Raw genomic sequence first — 20,731 nt, forward strand, 5'->3', positions numbered from 1 at the left:
CGTTATTTATTTATATATTTTCGACACACTTTTATATCAATTTGTTTGAGTTTGTTTAATTCTTAAATGTAAATAAAAATCACTGTGCAGCTGCCTGTCAAACAATAAATGCATCTAATAAATAGACTATGAATACAAATGTATCTGCAGCAGATTGTTCTGCTTGCTACTGTTTCGTGTGGCCAAATGTCAGATACATTCATTCTTTTTATGTGTGTGTGCACTGCAGGTGCAGATACTTCAAGCAGAGTTGTATTTGACATGACGTCTTATTTTAGCAACTCCCAGCATAAAATAATATAAGAAAATATTCGCTCGTAAGTTTTTGAAATAAATAAATAAACAAAAACGAAAATTAATTGAGTAATTCAGCAAAAATAAGAAAAAAAATAAGATTGCAGTAAAATTTACAATTAGGCACTTACATTTGCAGGGACTGGTCTTTTTGCGGAGCGTTTGCATATTGGGCTCTTTCCAGTTTCTCTTCGCCAATTTGCGAAGTTTCTTATATTGTGTTGCTATCTTTGGTTAATCTTCGAGGAATATTTCACCTTTGAATACTTTGTAGCATTTGCGAACGTATTAATAAACTAAAAAATTGTATCTTTGGTGCTTGGAAGGAGACTTTTAAACAATAATAATATCACAGTAAAACTAGAGAGTATTCATATTCGCGCTTAATATCAACCGTAAAACCTTTTACATATTTTGTGATTATTAATCAATTTATTTAAATAAATTTTTATCAGTAGCTTTACTACTTTTTACTTAATATTTTAGGATTCACCAATTGAGCTATTACGTTTATTTTTGGTGTCAAATCATTGGACATTGCGTACTAATTACATGCGGCTCAATGAAACGAAATGTCATGGAAACCACTCAGCACCTCTTTCACTCACAATTCATCCGCTTTCATCATAATTTATTTGTTTTGTTTACTTTCCAAGGGATGTCGTGGTTTGTTTTTGGCTCTTTCTATTGCACACCGCTTTGTTTGTATTTTTATTCTTGTTTTTGTTGTTGTGTCGTATTCTTGGTCGATGTGTAGATGAGCAATGCGATAGCTATTTAGCCGACAGCCTGACGGTATGACTGCATCACCGGCATTTCGAATACAGCAACTTTTATCGATTTTTCACTGTATCAACGCCTCGGTGTAGTATTTAGGCTAAGAAGGCTCGCTAACCCGTATGTGACGTGCGAGAGGAGGATTATTCTTTTTATTAATATTGCTTTGGGTCAATTGTTCTTTATGTAAAATGGAACACAACTAATAAGCAATTGTTCTTCATGGTAATTGACGCACAACTTTTTCGGATACACAAAATCATCTCTCACACACTTGCTAAGGAAATTTTGCAAAAGCAGCGACGTTCCTTGTAACACTTCCGTTTAATTAATGCAAAAGTACCGCAAATTCGGACGCACTTTTTTGTTAACTCGTTTCAACGCATTGCACTTTCATTGCTGAATTTATTTGCGTAGGAATAGGAATTTTTCAGTGCAACGCCTTTCATTGTCGCCGAACCGATGACCGAATTACTACTTTCATTGGAAATTCAATGACGGAAAAGGATATGGGAAGGAAGGATAACAAGTGATTGACACTTAGCCATTGTGAATGGTTGTTGCGATTCTCTTTTTGGTGGAAAAGTGTTAACACAATTTGCCCAATATTTTCAGTTGATATTTCTATTCTCGTGATAATCTCATACAATTTAATGCAATTTTAATTATCTGAGAGCACTGTTATTGTTTTTGCGGAAGATTCGATAATAATTTCTAATATTTTGATATTGTGAATATTAATATTCACACGAGCTGTGTTTAATGATATCTGTGTTTATTTGGAGAATAATAAATATTCATGAACTTATCGATGAAAGACTGAACATGTATTTATTATAGTCATCTGGTCTTTTTCTCACAAAAATATGCAAAATAATATCAACAGGTAAAACATCAACACTTAAATATGCAATATTACTTATATACATTATTTCATTTAATGTCTTTCATTCGTAAAGTCAAAATAAATTTTGCGCAATAAATGAGTCCATGATTGCACAATATTATTCCACAAGTGTTCAATATCAAGTATTCCTCATGCAATAAAAAGCAACTCTGTGTTGGCTCCAGCGGCGGCAATTGGAGCGACTCCAGTTAATTCGTGTTTTTAATTTTGCTTTTACTCAGTCTTTCTCTTGCGCTGGTAGTGAACTTACTATTTTATATTTGTGGTGTAGCAGTTAAAAAGCGTTTATTAAATTTAAAAATATACCTTTCAGCAGGAACACGGGCATGTTAATATTATCAGTGAAATATAAATAACAAAGTGCAATTAGTGAAAACTACTTAATAGTGACAATCTAATTAGAAAATTTCCCGTTGTGGAAGTTATTAATATTTTCCAATTGGTTATAACTTGGTACTGGACTGAGCCATTCGCCGTCGATCGTGTCGCGTTTTGTTACTTTAGTGGTTAGTGCACAGAGCAGAAAACGAATTGGCAAAGCTGAAAAAGTGTGTAAACGAAAAGAGCAGATCTAAAAAGTCGAATTCTTGTAAAGGTTCACCCAAGCAACACAGTCACAGTGCACAAACAACATCGGCTGACACCAACTGAATTTTTCTGATTGAATTCCTATATTCGGTCTGTTGGGTGTTTTCAGTCACTTTTCAGTTCTATAGTTTATTGAAAACAACCAATAGATATTATAAATTCCACTACATATAAATTTGGAACCAAATTTTCTGCAAAATACACATTTGATCGGTGAACCAATGCAAAGTCTTAAAAATTGAAACGAGTTTAGTGTGTGTGATATAATTGAGTAAATACAAATAAGATTTTTGATTTCCCAACGCAGTTCCAAGTTACACGAATTGCAGGGCTTACTGAGCCACATCCCGGCGAAACGTGAATTAAAAAAAAAAATAGCATCTGTAGGTGACACTAGTGCGCACGCGCGATCCACTGCATCAACAGGCGAATAAACAACGAAGCAAAGGAATACTAGTAGCCGCAACCAAACGCTAGAAGAACAGTCGCAAAATGAATAAAACTTGTGCTCGCTGTCAGAAAGTGGTGTATCCCATCGAAGAGTTGAAATGTTTGGATAAAGTGAGTTCAAGTTTGACCTTTCGTTTAATCATTTCATAATAATATAAATAAATATCAGGTGGAAACTAGTTGTACATACATATGCAATATTCATAAATTCTTATAGGCTACTTTTTTTTCTGCGGCTTAGAGCTGGTTGCGTTTCCCAATTGACATGTGTAAAAACGGGACAACAGGTGTGTCCAAGAAATTGGCAATGCCCCTGTCGTATTGGAACTTTTTCAAGAGTTAAGAACAGTTTGCAAATAATTATCAGTTTATGAAAAATTATTGTATTTAACTATTATTTGAAATGTTATTTCTCTTTACTTTGTGTGGCATTATTATTTTATTTTTTTGTAATTATTTTTTATGTGCTTGTTTAAAAGTATTCCGGTTGTTGGTGAGCGTAGTCAGAAAGACGAACAATACACAAACTACGAAACAAACAAGACAACCCGCCGTGATAAGACAATGACGTTAAGAGTAAAAAAAAAATGTTTCTTAATGTTTTGTTTGATTTTCGAAATTAATCTTAATTTACCTTCAAAATTATGCTTAAAGCGCACGTTTTCGTTTACTACGATTTTTTTACTTTGAACTGAGCAGGCTCTGATCTGCAAGTGTAAACTCCTATAGAATCATTATGCATTTGCTTTATGTAAATACAATTAGGCAATTTTTGTTTGTTTGTGTATGTATGTTTGTATATAGTGAGTTGAGTGGACATTTATTTTATTCTAATGACTGCAATTAATATTAACTTTAACTGGTGCAGGTGTACACACACCGAAGTTTTTTGAAAAGAGACAATCACACCTAATTTTAATATAAAAACATATGTACCTAAGCATGAGCATACATAAATTTATACATTGCTGTGTGGTTGCACACACATTTTCTGCAATAAAGTAGAATTGTCATAACCGCAGACCGGAAGCGAATTATTGCAATTTCTTACATTTGTACATATATTTCTATGCAAACGTGTGTACATACATATCTACATATGTAAGTACTCCAACAAATTGGAAGTCATTCACAAATAGTTCTTTTTCTTGCGTTTTTTTGCTGCTTAATTTACTGTGAAAGCTATTTTAGTTCCTACAATAATTCTACGATTCACTGCTCTGCACTACTTGAATGTCTATTGAATAGAAAAGCCTGGTATTGTAAGCAAAAAAAAAAGTCTTGTACTTTAATAAAGAATTTCGTGAAATTATCAAATCACTTTTTATGCATGCAATTTGCTAAGTGGAGAGGACTGCTATATCATATGTACGTTGGCGGGCGAAATTGTGCACATACAGATTAGTGGGGCTAAGTTTGCTGGTGTGATGACGCAGCTGCTTAGGTTGCCGACTGCCCGCCGAATGCTGTGGAGCAGCAGGGTCTAACTCGTTGGCTAGTTGTTGATCTCATATTACCAGCACGATTTACACACGCCAGGCCGCTAGCTACAAAGGTAGGTACATACATACATATGTATATGAGCAGTATATTTAAGAGATTTACACTGTAAGCGATTGAAGTCGTTCTGGCAGTCAACGAGTCGTTAGCCGCTGCTCGTGGAGCCGGTTTGTAGGCTTACTCGCTAGACCGGCGTCTGGGCAACAAGCAGATACAACATCTGTAGTGTTAAATACACTAAAAGAACTAACATAATTTCTTTATTTAATTAATTTATCTGTATGCTGTGATATCTGTCTGTCTCGACTTCTTGTTCTGGGATGACGTGAGAAAATGTGGTTTTTGCTGCTCTACTGGTTGCGTCGCACAAGCTTATACAATACAAAAATAGACCTGGAAGAACGCGCTGAGAGTTGGGATAATTATAGAATTTATGTAATGGGATTGGCTGGGAATGGAGTGGTACACATTATATGTATGCATGTATGTGCATAACGAGTTGCAGCACAAATATAAAACACCAACTAAGAAGTCAAAGTGAGCAGCAGCAAAATGTGTAATCCTGCAGGTGTAAATGTGTAGGTTCTTCGCATACAAATGAATATTAACGAACTCGGCTGGTCGGTTGATGCAGAAAATGAGGCGCTGCTGGCAATCAACTAAGGTCTTTATCAAACCTAACCACTAAAATGATGAATTCAAGAATACGCGGCATCCTGTTGAATTTTAGTATACGCCACTGGCCTTACGCGTGGGCGCTGCCTTGCTTCAACCGAAGTTGAAAACGTTGCTCACCACTGTACACTCTACAAGTCGGTAGCTGGCAGTTATGCAGTAGTGCAAGTAGGCGCTCAACATCAATTTCTACAACGATTTGTCTGCACTTTAACAAATTCGAAAATGAATAAGGCAAATAACAACTTCTGCAATTTGGCAAGGCAAATAACAAAATGATAGTGAAAACGTAAAACAAATCGTGTTTTTTCTTGCATTTGCGCTCATTTGCAAACGGCAAGAAATTGGCTTGAGGCACTCGAAGTCCATTTACTTCAATTGCGTGCTTGAATATATGTATGTATGTACATACATACACACGTAGGTCTCGCGCGATTTGTGAAATTCGTTTGGTTTGGTCTATGGCCTGTTCCGGTCTGGCCAGATTCCGAGTGTGTTGTGGAATGCTGCTGCTGGTACTTCTACCATTACGAGTACGTGCATGTGTGCTTTTTCGGAATTCGCCACCAACCGACCTTGGGCATGCTTATTGCTTTATTATGGTTTCTTTACATTCTCTTGTTGTTTTAATTTTCTTAAAATCCAGTTTTCTGTTTCGTCATGCTCATTTTTATGGTGTTGACTTTAAGTATTATTATTATTATATTATCATATCATGTTGTTTTACATACATACGTACTCGCACATGAATGTATGCATATGTTTAGTTTTTATTGGAATTTTCGCAAGCTTGTTTTTCACCTTTCACACCTTTTTTCTATAAAGCATATTTTGAATAAAGCTTAAACAAAAATTAGAAATAATTGTATCTCATTAAAATCGCGATGTGCATTTTACTCGAAATACAGAATTAATTGATTATCGTAAAGTCTGCGTACAGAAAAATAATTTTTTTGTTACATTCCATGCGGACTAGGTCGGAGGCAATCCTATCTAACTGTGTATAAATTGTTAGGCAGGAAATTTATAATTGAAATTTTTGGAATATAATCTTCGAAGTATCCATAAATAATTATATTAACTATTAACAGTCATATAATTTTAAAATAGCTTGGGGTGGCGATGTGTTTTAACTTTTGAAGATAAAATTCTACAATTTTATGAAGTTGTCTGGCGAATCTAATCTAGCCGAGTAAGCATATTTGAATATTTATGACCCTAACTGCGCGGACACTTCTGGCTTAAGTCTAATTTGTGCAGTGTAATGTCTGTGTTTGATGTCTGTGCCGATTCGGGCGATCGTCTTATTTCAATTAAGTTGACATCATGCGCTCTAAAGACAATTGTAATGACACAAAATTATTCACAAAACATGTTAAGAGCATACCCAATTGCTTTAATTACATATTATATGTATCTACATACATTTGTGTAATATATTGGACAAACATACATACTTATGTACATACATACATATGTAAATGGAAAAGCTTAGAAGTTTACAAATGTAAATAGCAATATAAGGAAGTTGTTGTTATAAAGAAATCATCATTAATTGCGGAACTCAATTAATATCAACACTTTGCATCTAAGCTTTCGTACATATGTATATGTACATAGTAAGTCTCAACCTCTATGTCATCTCCCTCATAATAAACGCCTTGAACCCAATATGCTTGTATTAACATTTTTGCCAATCCTCGAAACAGTTCTTAAAGTCAATAATAGTATTAAATGGCCAGAATTCGCACGGAGCTAAACCAGGCGAATTTAGCGAAAAACTCAAAAAGAATCAATGCATAATTCCGGCCGAATGCACTTTATGTACATACTTCAGAAAAACAAGCGTATGCTAAACACTAATGATTATTTTTATTTGACATTTGACACAATTGTCACTGAAAACAGCTGATCGAAACCACTAATTATTTAAAATATAATAATCAACAAAAGTTGAGAATTAGTGAAACTACATACCTACAATTAGTTACCACGAATATTTACTTCAAATTATTATTATTTACAACATGACTACATATAACCATAAATAATTTATTTAAAATTACCCTCGCACTTGTCTACTTTCGATTCGTTGCGGTTTGGACGGAACTTATGCCACATTTATTTTTGATATTATTCCGCTAGAAACTGTGGTTCGTTTAAAACTTTTAATGAGCCATTGCAGCGCCGAGCAGTGTGGAGCGGTGAGCAATCAAAAACTTCCAGGCCACCGCCGCAACTTCTGTTAGTTTCTTAGTTATCCGCTAGTTGTTTGCTATTCTATTCGGACAACTCGTTATGTATGGACATATGTATGTACGAGTAAGTTTGTTTGCAGCTACTTGTACGTGAGAGAAAGTACGAGTAAATGACCTCTTTTGGCCTGGTCCACAAACTATATGCACCAAGAAACAGCAAACAGATAAACAAACAATTACACATGAGCCAAAAAGCAAAAGAGCAAAAAATCGCAAACCACCGAGGCGACCAAAGTGGCAATAACAAGAGCAACAACCACAAACATCACAAGTAAACAGCTAACAAATGTCAAAAAGCATGGCAACAAAGGCAAAAATAAAACCAACAAGCAGCCAATGGGCAACAATATGCAGTCATGCAGCAAATCCACGCGCAGCTGTTCGCCACTCCGCCGGTTGGCTGGCCGACGGCCCATTATTGCCGACTATCAGCGCCCGACCGCGCTCTGCTGTGACACGCGCTTAAACTTGCGCATTTTCAAATTTCAGTTTTCTAATTTTCATCTTGTCTTCTATTCTTCCCAGCTTTGCCGAACAGCGCATAGCCAAGCAAGCAGAACCGAATTCGTACAAGCAAATTGTGCACTTACAAGCGGAGAGCCGTCTGAATATTAAGTCAAATGTGCGCCAAGCGAAGACGACAAGTAATACCCGCGACCGCGCGAAAGCGAGCAAAGCAATTGTTGAAGGAACGTCTCTTGGCCAGCGAACGACTGAAGGGGACGATTCAATAGACATTTGCGATTGTTTGTAGGAGCTAAAGCGCGGGTGGTTTCGTCTTCGCTTTGTGCTTTCTCGCTCAATTCGCACAATTCTGTCGGATCATTCGCACTGTTTTGTGTTGGCTGGTGTCTTCACCAATTTGTGTGTGGACACAACGATTTAACACTCGCTAAGTCTTGCCCCAGCCACTTAAGAATCCAACTTTAAAGTACTGCGTGTGCGTGTGTTAGTGTGTAAGTGAATTGCATTTTTTTTTAGAGAAATGATTCATCGGTCCGTTGTGAAGCGTACGAAGAGATAGGAAAAGATAAAACACAAGTCAACAATATGTGCCAGTCAACCAAGCATGCCCTTGTTCCCACTGTAGACAGGAAGACAAATTCGTATGAAGTGTAAACACTCAAAAAATCGCGTTTCTTTTTTTAGTGCGTTTGACGTTTGAGTTGAATTCTTTATTTTTCAAGCAATGAAAAGAAGCTTAAACCAAGTGAAAAGTGGAGTCGGTTCCAATCTTCGTACATATATTTCACAAATAATTTTCATTCATTTTTTAACTCGTAAGGAGAAGAAGAGTAATATAACAAAAATCTGATCCCTTCTTCTGACTGTTGGAAGTTTATGGTTAGTTCGGTTGTTGCGGGTATTCAAAGCCTGCTGAGGGGAAAGCGTAAATTAATTGCTATCGAGGTCACCTAAAGGGAGGTCCAGAAAACGCGCTATTTATTCTTGTTGTTGTAGCGGTGTAACTTGTTATCGAAGTCATCCAGCGGAAGGCCCGGGAAACGTGCTGTTTCGACGGGTTTGGACCATAGGAAGAGGTGGTGATAGTCATGCGGGGACTCGTTGCATGCTGGACATGTATTTGAAATGTCGGCGTCGATTCTCACTATGTAGGAGTGTAACATGTTATACGTATAGTATCCAGAACCAAGCTGCGCAAAGGTCACTATCGATTCTCGCGTCGACTCGAGCCCGTCTTCTGCAATTGGGTAGTGGTTTGACTCCAAGTACGCCATTCACTGATAGCGAGTCAGTTAAGCTCCTTATGGCTCCACTGTGAATAGCGGTCAGTGCATGTCTGAAGTTAGTTGCGTCCGAAGTCTGGTCGACGCATTGTCTTATGTAGTCGACGTAGTTGAGGAAATACCTCTTGATGCTTCTAGGAGGCAGTTTCGATTCAAGCAGATGACTGCAGGGATGATTTCTACGAAGAGAGAGAGGAGACGAGTTCTTTATGCTCCTTAACTGTGAACATACAGTCCTCACTGTTCAGATGTTCCATAGGAGACATCAAGAGTCCGGAGTACAGGATTCTGACATGTCTGAAGCTTCCTCGTCTGTGTTCCGCGGCAATCGGACCATACGGTGCATCAGTGAAACGGTCGAACAATGGGTTTTTGGTAGCGCATTCAGGGATATTTTTATTAATCCGAAAATTGCGGATCATTGCGAGTGAAAAAAATGTAATCATTTGATTTTGTACATTTTTGGATTAACAAATACTTTCGTAAGAAGAGTTCGCACTCAAGTAACTTTATATAATCGTGGTTGAATTTAAAAATATATTGAATACTTCTCTCCTATCTTCAAAGATCAGCCATAAAGGTCCAATTTGCTACATTGTCTAATAAAGTAAAAATTGAACTATTGAGAACTAACAATGGGTGTCAGTGTGTAACTCGTTGAGACACACTGTACGCGTACGTACTGCTGTGTAAGTAAATATACGATAACATACCTTGTTATTGTTATAGCTTTGACTTATTTCTGAAACACACTTGGAATGTAAAGCGAATAGCCACAAGATAATTTTGTAAACAAGTCAAGCTTGAAAATAAAAGTGGTTATTCCGCCTCGGCAGGCAGCGGTTCGAACTCGGACTTCGCTTTAGTCATCAATCGGAGTAGGGCGAAAGAGTGACAATGGCGTGTGTGCAGAAAAGAAGCAGAAGAAGCGAGGCGACTATGCTAATTTCAATTAATTTTTTTTTATTTATTTAATGTGTTGACGTATTATTATTTTATTTCTGCTTTTGCTTTGAGAAATGACAAATTTCCGCTCAAGCAATTGGGATGGTAAGCTTTTAACGACAAATTTGCCGCATAATGAGCAGATATAAGTATGTACATATATGTATGTATGTACATATATGTATGTATATACATATATGTGAACATAGATTTTGTATATAAATATGTACATATGCTTTATACCTAAATTCATTATTATTTTATTCTATTGGCAATTTCTGCTAATGCTATTAAAATTCCACTTCATTATCCATCTGTATTCTTTGTATGAGCTTAGCATCATATTTTATAATTTGTATCTACATTAATTTGTTGGCTTCCATTCTGCGTTTCTTCTTTTGTTCATTTTAGCAAACTATTGAGCTATTGTTGCTTCCAGCTTGTTGATCCAACGACAGTTATTGCACGGCGCTGTTGTGTTTCGTATTTAATGAGCTTAACTTGCTTTCCATCAGTGGCAAAGGGTGAACTAGATTGGTGCGCGAGTTGGTCTTGATGATCTTTTCAATTTAGTAATTATATGGATATGTGATTCGCATTCGTTTTTATCGGGTTTTGTAGAGTTTTTACATACTTAAAGCAAACCACCTCCGGATATGAAGTTTAAAATAAAACCTCCGCTCGAGTAACTATTTATTTATCAAATAAATTTCTACACAAATACTCACTTAGAAAAAAATAATTCTAATATATATATTCTGCCTTTTCAAGTAAAACGTGGTCATCTTTTGTAAATATGCCAGTAAAAGAAGCTCTTCTTACTTGCGCTTAAAGACAGAACTCTACAGATAGTGTTTTTGGTGTAATTTCCGTTGTGTAAGAAATTATCTTGAAATCTCGCCAACTGTGTATATTCATTAAAATTTAATCACCTCGCTTCTGTCGCATCCACAAAGCTTCTTTGTCTACTTCCCAGCACACAAAAGCTTTAATGAACTTCTATTCGCCGTCTATTGTGCGTATTCAAAGTGTTTTACAGCTCTCCAAGTGGCTATTTTCTCTTTTACTTCTTTGTCTGCTCGGACTGCGGCTCGTTCACATTGACTTTGTGCGTTGTGCCACCTTGAAGTCGGCATTAATTTCCCGTTACATACAATTTGGGTCACTTGGGTGCTTGTGCGATCGCTTACACCATTTTCCCAACAATTAGTGGCGGTGAGCGGAGAATGTCGTTTTCACTAGCTTTCAGCTGAGTTGACTTGCTTGCGACTGCTTTCTTGATTTTACAGCTTCGCACTGTCCCCGGTCATTGTGGAAGTTTTTGCTTTCGTTGTCACTGCTATTTTTCATTTCTCTCACCTTTGGTAGCGTTGCCTACGGCGTCTTACTAAGTGCTATGCTTTGTTTGCCATTAGTCGCGCATCTGCTATTGGACCCACCGCCGTCTTCCCGCTTTCAGCATTAGAGTTCGCAAGATTCTATATTATTTTACCTATTTTGCTTTAGCTTTGAGTTCTTTCTGCTTGTATGCATGTTTCCCGGCTGCAGTGGCGCAGAGTGTTTCCTGTCACTCACCCATTGTCACTGGCGTTTAGCACTTGTCGCTGCTGTTGGTGTCGGCACTGCCGATTGTCCGGTCGCTCGTTTATTTATTATACTCGATTTTCGCTTGTAAATGCCTTGACTTTTGAGCCTTGTCGCCTGCTGCTGCTTCGTCGCATTGAAGCCTTTTCCGCAGAGTTATTGTAAATTTAGTGGTTGTTGTTCTATTTCAAGTGCTGTCTGTCTGTCGGTCGCTGGTTCGCTGTCAGCTCGTGTGAGCCGCTGTGGATTTATGTTTACTTCTATAATTAGCTTTTTGTTCTTATTGCAGTTTAATTCTTCCGACACAAATTCGGACTCTCTTCCACTTGCGTTCGCATGTCCGCTGCTGTGTTTTTGCTTTCTGCTTGAGCATAGAAGTTACTTGACCTTTTGGCTCGTTTGCATTTTCACCAGCCATTCCCATTTCTTTTCAGCTTTTTTTTCGAACTCGGCATTCTCCCCACATTTGCTGCGTTTAAATTCAATTGACTTTTATTGTCTTTGTAAGCGAATATATGTGTATGTGTGTGTGTGTGTGCTTTCACTGCGTTTGCGCGGTTAGACGAAAGTCAGTCATGCCGCCGCGTCTATTCGTAATTGTTGCATGCAGCATGCACGTAAGTAGCACGCTCGCCGCTTGCAGTCAATCTGTCTGCTGCCGGTGCTTCCCCCGTTGGCATTGGCACCCGAGCGACGCAGCTGGGCCTGCGAAAGCGGGGCCCTCCTCCATTTTGACATTAATGTGTGTGTGTATGTGTGTGTTTGTAAAGGAATTAAGCATTTTTATCTGATCTCGTTTCGTTTATGCTTATCGGCGGCCTGGCCACACGCTTCCATTCGTCTTTCATCTGCAAATACATCGGGTTTCCTCGTTAAGCTTTTATTGTTACACTCGATATTTCCGTTGTCGTTGATCTGCTGCTTTCGTTCTTGACTCTTCTCACTCCCCCCTCTTTACACACTACATCTATTGACTGTTGTTGTTGTTGTTGGTGTAACCCATCAAATTTTATTGCATTTAGTTTGTTCATGCGTCATTTAACACACGTTGCCACTTGATTTTCTCCGCACACAGCCACCCCTTTTAATGGTGCGACTTTTATTTGCTGCTAAGAGTCGTGTGTGTTTGTTGTTCTCCGGCTCGAACGTCAATCATTCGGCAATCTTGCTGCTTCGTGGGCTTTATTTATGTTTGTTGTGTACACCATATACATATTTGAACTTACCGCTGCTTGTTGTTGTTGCCATTGCAGATGCGGCAGCTGATGGTGCTGCTTCTTATTGCCGATCTGAAGGGTTCATTTATTGCAATTGAACTTGTTGCTCACACGCGCTGTCGGGCTCAAAAAGCCGCACGAAGTGCAAGGCAAAGGGCAAAGTTGTTGTTGGTAATTACTTGACGAACAATTGCTGTTGTATTAATCAATAAAAGCCTCAGAATGGAAATACTTATGTAATTGTTTGATTTCAGCTGCCAACATTTGTCTATGGCACCATAAATGTTTTTATAACTGTGAGTGTGTATACTTATATGGAAGACAAATTCACAAACTTTTTTTTGGGGATTTTAAGACTTCCAACTTTCTCATTTAATTGCCAATAAGTCTACTGAATATTCATCAAACGTTCTAACGTCTTTTCTTAGGCGAGGGGTTGGAGCTAAAGAAGCGGTGCGGTGAAAACTTTTAATTGCCTCACCACTTACACACATATGTACTGAGTACTTAGGTGGTCCACTGACATGTTTATATGTTTCATCAATACCTTTTGGTTCGTTGTTCGTAAGTACCGGAAGAATTGGATTTAGGCACACCAAGTATTTAATATATAAAAAGTAAATTTGGTACCATCAAGATCGTTCACATTTATGTTAACCTGTCTGTTCGAAAGTTGGGTAACATCTTATTAGCGTAGACACAGCTAACGAGTTATGGCCGAGTTTACAACAGCGCGCCAGTCGTTCTTCTTTCCTGCTGTTTGGCGCCAATTGGAGATTCCAAGCGAAGCCAGGTCCTTCTCCACTTGGTCCTTTCAACGGAGTGGAGGTCTTCCTTTTTCGCTGCTTCCTCCGGCGGGTACTGTGTCGAATTCTCTTTCTTCTTTTCATCCATACGGACGACATGACCTAGCCTGCGTAGCCGCTGTTTCTTAATTCGCTGAAATATGTCAATAGAGCTCATCGTTCCATACATGAAAACTGTCCATTCTGTCGAAAACTCGTTAGGCCGACTCGGTATACTTGTATGATGCCATTTTCCATGCCTTTGCACTAAGCAGGACGGGGATGATGACTGACATGTGGAGTTTGGTCTTTATTCGTCGAGAGAGGAGTTTACTTCTCAATTGCCTATTCAGTCCGAAGTATCACCTGTTGGCAAGAATTATTCTGTGTTGAATTTCGAAGCTGATGTTGTTGGTGTTAATGCTGGTTCCAAGGCAGACGGAATTTTCTACGACGTCGAAGTTATGACTGTCAACAGTGACGTGGGAGCCAAGTGGCGAGTGCAACGACTGCTTATTTGATGACAGGAGATACTTCGTCTTGCCCTCGTTCACTACCAGACCCATTTGCTTCGTTGTTATGGCTAATGATATCGATGTCATGGGCGTACGCTAGCAGTTGTACACTCTTGTAAAAGATTGTATGTTCTCTATTCAGCTCTGCAGTTCGCATTATTTTCTTCAGCAATAGATTAAAGAAGTCACACGATAGGGAGTAACCTCGTCTGAAACCTCGCTTGATATCGAACGTTTCTGAGAGGTCCTTCCCGACTCCGATTGAGCTTTTGGTATTGCTCAACGTCAGTTTACACAGCCGTATGTATTAGCTTTGCGGGGATACTAAATTCAGACATCGGGACATAAAGGCAGCTTATCGTGCTGGCAAAAGTCTTTTCCGAAATTTGGCGCCTAGTGAATAACTGGTCAGTTATTGATTTTCCAGGTCTAAAGCCACACTGATAAGGTCCAATCAGTTTGTTAACGGTGTACTTTAATATTTTACACAATACGCTAGATAAAACAAAACATGCGGTGTTGAGGAAGCTTATCCCACGGTAGTTGGCGCAGATTGTGAGATCAGGGCATACCTTCTACAAAGAAGTTGATGCATGCTCCTTACTAGCGGCCCCCACCGCTTTGTTGGTCTTCAGTCGGTTTTTTGCTTTTCGAATTTCTTCATGGTCGGACAATGGAACGTCTACTCCATCGCCATCGATTGGGGAATCGGGTTCGCCATCTCCTGGTGTTATGTCTTCACTGCCATTCAACAGGCTGGAGAAGGGTTCACTCCATAGTTTTAGTATGCTCTGGGCATCAGTCACTAGATCATATCTCGGGGTTCTCTAAGAATATGCTCCGGGCTTGAAACCTTCTGTTCTTTTTGTAGAATTTTCAAGTATTATCCCTGTCGGCCAACTTGTCAACAAGCTCTTCATACTCACGCATTTCGGCATCTCTCTTTTTGTGTTTTTGCAGCTTCTCGACGTTGAACCTTCCTTGTGTTTATGCGGGTGCGTATCTTGGCTGCAACAAGACAGTGGTCCGAGTCGCTGTTTGGACCTCGGAGCGTATGCACGTCTATAACACTGGAGACGTGTCTTCCTTCTATCACAACATGATCGATTTGGTGGGTGGCTTTTCGATCCGGAGACAGCCCAGCTCACTACTTCCTTTAATATCGGCTGCGTATCGTGTAATGATGTGTAGGGAATGTGGAAACCAAAAAACTAGTCATCCATTTTCCAATGCTAAATTCGAACACTGTGAGCTCATACACGCTTTTATCAATTTCATTTTCACTTTATCCACAATAATGCGTGTGCTGGTGCATGTCAAATTTATACCCCACTTTGTGTTTCTCGATTTGTTAATATTTGGGTCGCGCGAGACAAAGCCATCTGCCAAAGCTCTTATGCCTGGCGTTGGTTGGTAGCGGCAAAGAACTAGTTTTTTGTTAATGATAATTATCGATTGTGAAAATCGCGGAATGGCGCACACGCACACACATGCACACAAGTGGAGCTTTGGCTTTATCTTTTCCGCATCAGCACAATGGCTTGCAAATTGAGCTACCCCACTTCTGTCGAAACTTTTCTATTTATTTATGCCCGTTTCTTTATTAGCGCGCCATCAATACGTGCACACATAACACACAAAGCACACACACACACATGTGCGGCCGAAAGTAGAATGATGTCAAACTTTCAATATTTGACCCAACTACAGCAGCGTGCAATACAAAAGCGGTAACAGCGGGCGCGGGGTAACGAGCGGGCAGCGGGGCGTTGGAGCGCTGATTTTCCACACCGACCATTGGCAGCTAGCGGTAACTGGATTTGCTTAGCTGTGAATTGTTGCATATGACAATCGGTGTTGTAAACCGCAATGCCACCGCCGGCGGTGAATCACTGTGCCGCCAAGCATTGATGCATGGATACTTGCAGAAAGAAATTTATGAGGCGGCGTAGCAGCAACAACAATTGCAACTGCAACTCGAACTCGAACTGGAATACGATTACGAATTGGCATGGAAATTGGGGCTGTGTGCAACCGCAGAGAATGCCAGCTCAGCAGCTGCGGCAGCTGTGGCGACTTCCTGCTTCGCTTGCGTTGCCATTATGGCCAACACGCTTTCAAAACTATTACAATATGCCGTCCTCTTGTCTCTTGTCACACAGGTATGCACAAGCGCGTGCAAGCTTGCCTGCGTATGTGTGTGTGTGCAAGTAGCTTTCAGTTGTGTCTGTTGCAAATGCGTCTCATTTTTGATGCCACTTGACGCGTGGCAATAGGCAGCAGCCTCGCACCAGCACTTGAGCGTTGTAACGGTAGCCGGCAACTTTCTTATAATTGCAATTATGTTGTCTGCTACGTTGTTGTTGTTGGCGTTTGCGTAGTTTTCACTATTTTCGGCCACTACGCGCTGGTGCCTGCAATGTCGCTGCAGCAGGTTATGCGACGGGGCTGGAGTCTGCGCCGCCGCCCGGCAGTACAAAATAGGCAAGTTCGGTCTTGTGCGCTCGCTGTGCAGCGTTCATTTGCTTTGTTATGCAAGTTTTGTATTATGAAATTTTAATTGAGATTTTCAACTTCATGCTATTCATTAACTCGAAGCACACTTGCTCGCTCGCCATGCTTATTCAGTCGCAATTATGTATGTGTCTCGCTCGCTGTATGCACGAGTGTGGCACTGTGGTTCGCGTTTGCATGCGAGTGCCAGTTTAATCTCATTGAGGTAGTGAGTGCTCTGCATTCCAGCCTCAAGACTACAAGACTACAAGGCTTGTCTACTTGACGCTGCTTGTGTAACGTTTGCTTGCCTTTCGCTTAGTTTGCTCTTACTTTTCATTCCACTTTGGAGTTTACTTTGGTAATATTTACTTAATTTTTTTTAATTTTTTAATTTTTGTAATATTTTAATGCAACTTTTTCGGTATTCGACTGTTGCTTGCTGCCCAAAACTTTTAATGACGTTATCTTGGGTTAATATGTTTTAGTAGGATCCATTAAGCACCCGTTGTGTATACGTATAATTAATACTGTACGGTCGAAAGAAGAGCGGGGCGGGGTCGGTAGTTTCAAAATTTTGTTCCAAGAAAACAAAAGGGTTTTCAGCGCTATTTTTCACTGAATGATTACATTAGTTTCCAGCCAATTTTGGGTTGCTAAAACCGAAAAAGATTGTAAGAATTTCGTACCACGTATAATTTTTGTGTTGTAGTCAATAGGTGTAGGGGGTCAAACCACCACCATTAACTAAAATGATAAAAGTAGTCGTACGTGACGGAAAAATTTTGAACTGAAGTTCCCAATCAGCACACCTCACAGTCCTCTTAGCATCATATCAGTCGCAAATTTTTCTTCAGATTAGCTGAGTAGTGTTATTGTTTTGAGCTGAGTCGATTTATCCATGTCCGGCTATGTATACTCGAACTAATCACTCAATTTTTGAGACATCGATTTGGAAAGTTGCGCACGTTATTTTCTCACTAAGAAGCTGCTCATTTGTCGAAATCGCTATATCGGACCACTCTAGCACATAATTGTCATATCGATCGGAATCAAGTTCTTGTATGGAAACCATTTTTATTTCACGAAATCTGACAAGATTATTGTCCATGACAACGTTACAATCCTGCTACATATTGTTCAGATCGGACTAAACAGTTGCCTTACAAACAGATCCTTCAGAAATAAGATACAAAATTGTATACCCTTTTATGCTATAAGAAATGTACGTGTGAAGGGTATTATAGCTTCGGCACAGGCGAACTTAGTGTTTTATAGCAATCGCAGTGAGTACACGAAGACTGTGCAGAGTCGTTTCGGCGCCGTTCGCACCAACTTGGACTGACGTATGGAACGACTTGGCGCATTTAAGGTGGAGATCTTGAATTAAAGGCGTATAAAATACAACTTGTACAAGAATTGAAGCCGAGCGGCATCTCTTCGCCTCTTGAAAAGTTCCAAGAAGATCTGAGCCAATTTTTGTTCAGACATGGGGCCATTTCTGGCTCAGTGCGTATGAAAACAAGCAAAATTGCCGCGTTTGGGACAAAGAGCAATCAATAGAGATTCAAGAGCTGCCATTTTATCCAGAAAAAAAGCAACGGTTTGGTGTGGTTTGTGAGTTGGTGGAAGCATCGTCCATATTTCTTCACAAATGATGTCGGTAAGAACGTAACCGTCAATAGCGATCGTTATCGCACCATGATAATCGACTATTTGATGCCTGAAATTGAAGCTCATGATCTCGACGTCATTTGCTTTCAAGTGAACAGCGCCACTTCCCACACTTCGCATCAATCAGTAAATTTATTGAGAGAACACTTCAGTGAGCAGATAATTTCACGATTGGCCACCAAGATCATGTGATAACACACAATTAGACTTTTTCCTGTGGGGATATGTAAAGTGTAAAGTCTATGCAGACAATCCCGCTTCTATGCTATTTAGACCTTGGAGCAAAACATTACCCGTGTTTTTCGCTATGATCGAACAAGTCATCGAAAATTGGAATCAACGGATTGACCATCTCAGACGTAGCCGCGGCAACAGATAATCTTCAAAAATCAAATGCTAAAGAATGTTCTTTCAAATGATAATAAACATTCCTCATTAAATTTGAAGTTTCTGTGTTGTTTCTTTAAAAAAGTAGGCCACCTCTGAACGGATCACCCATTAGATGACCATCAATAATACATAATTTCAGCCTTTGAGCTGAAAAACCATACTCAAAAAGAGTAATTTATTATTTTATTGCAAAGCTCTTTTCATTTGCATGCCATATTGAGTACGTCTCTGATAATAAATAAAAACTCTCTCACCGAAAGTGCCACTAAAGCTGAAAATTCTACCTCACTTGTAAAGCGAATTTACACAACTATTATTTTTTAAGCTGCGGGTTTCGGTGAACAACATTATTCCGACACATTTAACAACCGAATATTTCTGTGTGTGTGTGGCCCTAAAAGCAACAACAAGCATTGTGCTCCGAATGCGGGTTAAGCCGAAACATGGAAAACCTATTAACAATAACTAATTGAACAAAAATGTGTGAAATATGCGGTGACAATGGATCAGTGGGACAAGTCCATAGTCACAGTGACGAAAATGCACTGAATGACGTGCACTACTTCATGCACATGCATACACACTTACATATATGTGATTTTATATTATGACACAGAATTACATTGTGTGAAGCCAAGCGAAATTCATGCACACGCACACACACATGCAAACCCATAATGTCAACGCAGCATTAACCGAACAATGCGAAGCAACTTTTTTGCTCTCTCCTCGGCTCTATTCTCTGTGGCAGAAGGCGCTTGCAGATACGGCTGCTCGAGCATATTTATTTTGTTTATAGGCGAAGTGAAAATGTCACATAAATAATTTCATTTAAAATTCATTGTACGCATTGCAGAGGCACAGCATTCGCTTCCAATGGCAGCCCCCGTACACACCCCATAACCACCGCTCACTCGTGGTACAATTACTTGGCGGCAAACGTAGCTGCCAGCTCATAAATGTACTGATTTCCAGTGTCTCTTTGCAGTAGTGCCGAAAATACTGCCGATTGGGTCAGTTTGACCGTAGATGAAGCACGATTTTCGATTATGTAATACACATTTTGCAAGAAACTTAGTCAGCGAAAGAGCTTCAGCTGCTGGGAGGTCTTGAGTTTTTATTTTTCGGTTTGAAGAGGTATGGATCATCGGAATATCCTTTTGAGCGAAAGTGAAAGCACGATACTCTTTTGTTTCGGCTGGTTTTTGGTGCTCCATCAGTATTCTTGACCCATATTTCTAACAATAGAAACTCGATTTCTCACTGCAACCAGGGTCATTTAAGCATTGTCGTGGGATTTACTGCAGGGATCGCTTAAATACCATATACATACATACAAATATGTTTACATATGGATAGGCGTGTATGTGTGTCAGTGTCAGTGGCAAGTCGGCATAGTGCGACTGCTGCTGGAGCGCTGCTAGAACATGAGCTACAAAGAAAAGTGTTTGCATAGTAAAAAGAGCAAAAATCGGGGAAATTTTTTGCATGCCAACAGTGTTGCCCACGAGTATAATGTCACAAGTACATACATACATATGTATGGAGATAGGTTTCAGTCCTTTCAGCACAGTAAACGAATCCCTTTACAGTCCTTCGGCGACGAGCGACCTGCTTATGTCAATAAATGCCATTTAAACTAATCATTTGCATCAAACAAACGGAAAGTCACACACGAACTATGCACATACATAAGTACATATGTGTGGATATGTGTGTGTGAGTTTGATTACGGAAGTTGTGTGGAGCAGTAGAGTTGCAAACACTGTTGTTGGCGGCGTTTCACAAAAGTACATATATATGTATATGTATGTATATATAAAATTAACATACATAAATACATATGCACATACCCATACAACTGTACACATGTACATGTATGCATATTTATTTGTACTTATGTACAACCAGTTGCTGTCAACAAATGGCGG

General features: G+C 39.3%; 1 protein-coding gene across 6 annotated transcripts in view; it reads left to right on the top strand.

The window, feature by feature from the left end:
* Positions 1–2,214: 2,214 nt before the first annotated feature.
* Positions 2,215–20,731, top strand: part of LOC120777107 (LIM and SH3 domain protein Lasp) — a 60,889-nt gene continuing 42,372 nt past the window's right edge. For all 6 annotated transcript variants that reach the window (XM_040108243.1, XM_040108244.1, XM_040108245.1 and 3 more), the window contains exon 1: positions 2,215–3,127. In XM_040108243.1, coding sequence (XP_039964177.1) covers positions 3,059–3,127 — 69 coding nt within the window. In that variant the 5' untranslated portion in view covers positions 2,215–3,058. The remainder of the gene's footprint in view (positions 3,128–20,731) is intronic.

Source organism: Bactrocera tryoni, chromosome 5 (assembly GCF_016617805.1).
Source record: "Bactrocera tryoni isolate S06 chromosome 5, CSIRO_BtryS06_freeze2, whole genome shotgun sequence".
Taxonomy (NCBI): domain Eukaryota; kingdom Metazoa; phylum Arthropoda; class Insecta; order Diptera; family Tephritidae; genus Bactrocera; species Bactrocera tryoni.